We start from the raw sequence: 6,157 nt of genomic DNA on the forward strand, positions 1-6,157 counted from the left end.
CCATTCTCTATCATTCTGCACTGCAGCTTCAGCCTTCAGCCTCTATCATCCTGAACTGCAGCTTCAGTCTCTATCACCCTGCACTGGAGCATCGGCTTCTATCACCCTGCACTGCAGCATCAACCTCTATCACTCTGCACTGCAGCTTCCGCCTTCGGCCTCTATTACCCTGCACTGCAGCATCAGCCTCTATCATCCTGCACTGCAGCTTTAGCCTCTATCACCCTGCACTGCAGCTTCCGCCTTCGGCCTCTATCACCCTGTACTGCAGCTTCAGCCTCTATCACCCTGCATGCGCCTTTAGCCCCAGTCTCTGGTTGGCAGGGGGCCCTGTCGCCTCGGCCTCCTGGGTGGCACGGTGTCCTTGGATAGGGCCTGCTAGAGAAGGAATGCTGGAATGCAGTGCAACGTCCCCCGGCGCTGCCCAGTCAGCCTCCCCCTCTCCCGCATCCACGGATGAGGCTCCACGCCCACACAGCAGGGTGACCTTCGGCGCCAGTGACGGGGGCGGGCTGCGCCGCGTGCGGGAGCATCCCCTGCCCGGGCCTAGAGACCGCCCCCTCCCCAGGAGGGGAGACTGTCCCCGCGAGGAGAGTGCCCACGGAGGGGGCAACCCAGAAAGCAGGGAGTGCCCCCCACGAGGAGAGTACCCACAGAGACTGCGACCCAGAGAGCAGAAGCTACCCCCTGGAGGAGAGTGCCCATGGAGGAGGAAATCCAGAGCCGAGACTGCCCCCTCGAGGAGAGTGCCCACGAAGTGGCAACCCAGAGAGTCGAGACTACCCCCGCGAGGAGAGTTCGAGGAGAGTTCCCACGGAGGGGCCAACCCAGAAAGCAGGGAGTGCCCCCCACGAGGAGAGTACCCACAGAGACTGCAACCCAGAGAGCAGAGGCTACCCCCTGGAGGAGAGTGCCCACGGAGGAGGAAACCCAGATCCGAGACTGCCCCCTCGAGGAGAGTGCCCACGAGGTGGCAACCCAGAGAGCAGGGACTGCCCCCCTGGAGGAGAGTGCCCACGGAGGCTGCCACCCAGAGAGCAGAGCCTACCCCCTCGAGGAGAGTGCCCACAGAGACTGCAACCCAGAGAGCAGGGGCTACCCCTCGAGGAGAGTGCCCATAGAGACTGCAACCCAGGGAGCAGGGGCTACCCCCTGGAGGAGAGTGCCCACGGAGGAGGAAACCCAGAGAGCAGACCCTTCCCCCTCGAGGAGAGTGCCCGCGGAGGCTACCACCCAGAGCGCAGAGGCTGCTCCCTCGAGGAGAGTGCCCACGGAGGCTGCCACCCAGAGAGCAGAGGCTGCCCCCTCGAGGAGAGTGCCCACGCAGGCGGCCACCCAGAGAGCAGGGAGTGCCCACCTGGAGGAGAGTACCCACAGAGACTGCAACCCAGAGAGCAGGGGCTGTCCCCGATGAGGAGAGTGCCCACGGAGGGGGCAACCCAGAGTGCAGGGACTGCCCCCCACGAGGAGAGTGCCCACGGAGGGGCAACCCAGAGAGCAGGGAGTGCCCCCCACGAGGAGAGTACCCACAGAGACTGCAACCCAGAGAGCAGAGGCTACCCCCTGGAGGAGGAAACCCAGAGCCGAGACTGCCCCCTCGAGGGGAGTGCCCACGAGGTGGCAACCCAGAGAGCAGGGGCTTCCCCCTGGAGGAGAGTGCCCACGGAGGCTGCCACCCAGAGAGCAGAGCCTAACCCCTCGAGGAGAGTGCCCACAGAGACTGCAACCCAGAAAGCAGGGGCTACCCCTCGAGGAGAGTGCCCACAGAGACTGCAACCCAGAGAGCAGAGGCTGCCCCCTCGAGGAGAGTGCCCACAGAGACTGCAACTCAGAGAGCAGAGACCTCCCCTACCCCTGAAGGGGAAACAGTCCCCACTCGGAGAGCCTCCTCGGAGAATGCAAACTAGAGAGAAGAGACTGCCCCCTCAAGGAGAGTGCCCGTAGAGGCTGCAACCCACAGAGCCGAGACGTACCCATTCCCCAGTCGGGGAGACACCCCCCACCCAGAGAGTGTCCTCGGAGACTGAAGACCAGAAAGCAGAGACTGCCCACGGATACTATATCCTAGAGGTCAGAGACTGCCCACTCCCACAGAAAGAGAGGCCATCCTCAATCGAAGAGTGGCCTCATACATTGTAACCCAGATAGAGGAGACTGTCCGTGACCCCAGAGGAGAGACAGTCCCCACTCGAAGAGTGCCCTCGGAATCTGAAGTCCAGAAAGCAGAGACGGCCCCCTCTCCCACGAGATGAGTGCCCACAGAGACTACATCCTAGGGAGGAGAGGCTGTCGTCTCCCCAGGAAGAGAGAGACTGTCAGTGTGTCCTCATAGACTGTGACACGGATATATGAGACTGCACCGTGCCCCTAGAGGAGAGACAGTCCCCACTCGGGGAGAGTCTTGTCGATGATGCATCCAGAAACTGAGAGCAGAGACTGTTCCCTCACCCAGGAAGGGAGAGAGTGCCCTGACGAGGAGACCCCCAGAGACTGCAGCCCAGAAAGGAGAGGCTGCCCTCCCTGTGGCGCTGCACCGTGGGCCTGCGCCATCAAAGCGACTCCACCACCGCCCTCCCCGTGAGCAGAAACGGCCCTGTACCCCACGGCAGGACTGTCCGCACCCCCAAACGGCAGGCAATGCGAGAGCGCTGCCCCACCCCCTGGGAGTACATTCCATGAGTACCGAGACGACCACCCCATCACCAAAGACTGTCCCTGTCTAGAGACTTCCTCCCCTCAGACAGCGATGCACCCATCGGTAGACTGCCCCCACAAAGAGCAGACACTGTGGGTTCACTCAAAGAGCAGGGACTGTCTCGGCGAGAGACTGTCTCCACCTCGGGAGTGTCGACCCAGAGACTGCCTCTACAGCACCAGAGAGCCGAGACAATCTCCATCGAGACCCGAGGCTGTGCCCTCCTAGAGACTCTCCCTGCCCAGCGACTGCAACCCGAGTGACTCAATCCATCCAATCGCCAACCAGCGGGAAGAGACGGGTCCCACCGAGAGACTGCCCTGGGCGTCTCCTGCAGAACATGTCCTCAATCAGAGACTGGGCCATATAGCACAAAGGCGGCCCTAGAGACACGGCACTGACACAAAGACTGTAGGCTGCCCTCACCCAGAGACTGTCCCCCACCGGAGCGCAGGCTGTCCTACCCAGAGACTGTCCCCACCGGAGCACAGGCTGCCCTCACCCAGAGACTGTCCCCCACCGGAGCGCAGGCTGTCCTACCCAGAGACTGTCCCCCACCGGAGCACAGGCTGCCCTCACCCAGAGACTGTCCCCCACCGGAGCGCAGGCTGTCCTACCCAGAGACTGTCACCACCGGATCGCAGGCTGCTCTGATCCAGAGACCGTCCTCGCTAAGAGCTCTCTATCCTGACCAGTGAATAGCCCTCATTCAGAAACCCTGCCCCTCACCCAGGGTAGAAAGCCACTGCCCCACTCAGAGTATGCCTCGCTATTCCTCCTAAAGACTGCCCTTCCAGACAACAGACTGTCTCCATCCACAGACTGCCCCACCGAGGGAGCAGAGACGACGCCCGTCTAGAGAATGGAGACTGTCTGGACCTAGAGTCTGTGAACTAGCAGAGACGATCCGGACCCCGTGAGAACAGAATGTCCTCATTCAGAGACTGTCCAAACCGAGGAATGCCACACCCAGAGACCGCCACCTCTCCGGAGACTGCCCGGGAACTCACCCCGCCCAGTAATGCACCCCAGCCGACGGAGCAGACCCGGTCCTCGTGCAGAGAATACGTCTAGAGGGCCAAGACCCCCCCCCCCCCACGCCCCCCAGCAAGCAGAGACTGCACCCATTCAGAGCACTCCCCACCAATAGAGAAGAGACTGTGACCTCGCCTAGGGCATAGAGGCTGCAGCACACAGAGAAAAGAGACTGTCGCACTTAGAGACTTCCCATCGAGAATTTCCCCATCCCCCATTCAGAGAGGATAGAGTGCCCCGTGAGTCCCGGAGCATCCTCAAATCCCCACATATACCTGTATGCATTCACCGCCCCTCCCCCACCCACAGACTCGCTTATATGATCATACAGGCTAACCTCCCTCCTGCAGGAACCCGTACCCGCCGCCATGTCCACACACGCCCCCATATACACTCCGCCATAGCCACACACAGCGCCCATATACACTCCACTATAGCCATACATGGCCATTTATACACTCCACCATAGCCACACACGGCAATATATACACTCCACTATAGCCACACACGGCAATATATTCACTCCACCATAGCCACACACGGTCGACCCCTATATACACTCCACCATTGCCCCACACATCCCCTATATACACTCCACCATAGCCACACACGACCCTATATACACTCCACCATACACATATGAGGCCCTTATATACACGCACAGAGGGCTCCGGTAGTCGATACACTGCAACATACGCGCACATAACCAATAGGTCGACATACCCTCCAACATACCTATACCGATTCTGTCTTACCCTATAGATCCCGTGAGCACACATAGACCGTTTCCCACTGAGGCGCACCAAATCTCACCATGCAGTTCAGTGACATACCCTTCTCCTATAGGAACCTATAGCTACCTGTCGGCACAAGTAGGATGGATGGCACTTTCTTCTATAGACACATGTCCGTTCACGCCCCGTTTGGGTACATATAGCCGCCTATACGCACTCATAGGATAAGACGCGCCCCCCTTTTGTGTAGGCGCTCGCCCCACCCACATATGCTTACCCCTGTCCCTAGCAGCAAGCCTGCTATTGCCCATAGGCACACAGCTCGCCACCCGGGCCAGCCCCCACCTTGCTATTGCCCCCCCCCTCCAGCCCGAGCAGCTCATCGTGCTGCCCCCGTCGCCCGCGTTTGGAGGTCACCCCATATCAGCGGCGTGTCTCTTCTGCAGAGGGAGCGACGCCTCCATCTTTATGCGCCGCGCAGGGGGGAGGCAGGAGGCAGTGAAGCGGCGCGGCGCCGTCTGGCTCTTCTGGGCGGGCAGCCACGCAGAGTCCGCGGACTCGGGCGGCGAACCTTGGATTCATTACAGGCACACAAAAAAAAAAAGAAGAAAGGCAGATACGTATCCATTGTGTCGTACAGAAGGGAATATAGGTGTGGGCAGGATTGTGCAACCATCGCTGCGCCCCATCTGTACAGCACACTGACCCTGCCTGCGCCTATAGATAATATAGTAGATTGGCCAGCGCCGTGAAGGTGTGCACACCGAACGCTTCTCACGGTACTTCCATTCTGGGGCGAGAGATCTCCGTGCGGGGTTTTGGGGGGCACCCTGGCCGAGGCACACAGTATAAGAGGGCATAGATGGAACACGTAACCCCTTCTCCCACCCTCCATCACCATGCACACAGAGGCAGGCAGGCAGGCGCCCACCCCCACACCCTGGGAAGCTGCACGGCATTCTGAAGGACATGTTGGGACGGAAGGTGGCATTTCTTCGAAGCGACACCCCTGCAATGCCCCCGAGCTGCAAAGGGAAGACGCGTCAAGTGCGGAATTCATTCGCAAAGGGAGGCATACATCGAGGTGCAGAGGCAATTAAGGAGCAGGTGGGGGGAAGAAGGGCGCCTGCTGGAAAAGAGGGGTGCTGGGCTGGCCGCAGAGCCCCTTACCCCGTATCCCATGGTTGCGGTGGGCGCTGAGCTCCCGGCAGGTGCTGCGTGCTCCGGGGACCTTCTGCTGACGGGCACCGGGCTGGCAGGGTGGGGGTGAAGAGGAGGCTGCGGCGGGGGGCGGGCCCTCACGCTCGCCGCACCGTCACGTGGTGCGTCACCGGCACCGCCCCTTCAGGGCCCATTTTACCATGCCCACCAGCAACACGTCTCTGCTATGAGATGCTGTCGGACTCTGCAGGGTTGAAGCCCCCTGTGCTCGGGTCCGACTGCCCCACCCCCCTAGCGACCACCCAGCAGCACAGCATGGGCGTCGACGTGTAGCGGTTTCTCATTTGCCACAGTATGTGGTGGGCACGGGTGCCACCCTGGGACACTGCCCACTGCCGCAGGGCTACCGCAGGGCCTGTAATGAGCCAAGTTCCCTGACAGGCTGGCCAGTCCATAGCCCATTACCCCCAAACCCTCCACCCCGGGGCCCCACACACAGCGCCACAGGCTCTCGACCCCCAGGCGTCAAGGC

At 61.1% G+C, this 6,157-nt stretch overlaps 1 protein-coding gene across 1 annotated transcript in view; it reads right to left on the bottom strand.

Moving 5' to 3' along the window:
• The window catches only part of LOC138525693 (sodium/potassium-transporting ATPase subunit alpha-1-like), a 245,607-nt gene extending 239,830 nt beyond the window's left edge, over positions 1-5,777 (bottom strand). Inside the window, exon 1 of the mRNA XM_069635782.1 lies at positions 5,635-5,777. Within this exon, the coding sequence (XP_069491883.1) occupies positions 5,635-5,646 (12 nt within the window). The 5' untranslated portion in view covers positions 5,647-5,777. The remainder of the gene's footprint in view (positions 1-5,634) is intronic.
• Positions 5,778-6,157: the final 380 nt, after the last annotated feature.

This window comes from Ambystoma mexicanum, chromosome 7p, assembly GCF_040938575.1.
Source record: "Ambystoma mexicanum isolate Mex_15411 chromosome 7p, UKY_AmexF1_1, whole genome shotgun sequence".
Taxonomy (NCBI): Eukaryota; Metazoa; Chordata; class Amphibia; order Caudata; family Ambystomatidae; genus Ambystoma; species Ambystoma mexicanum.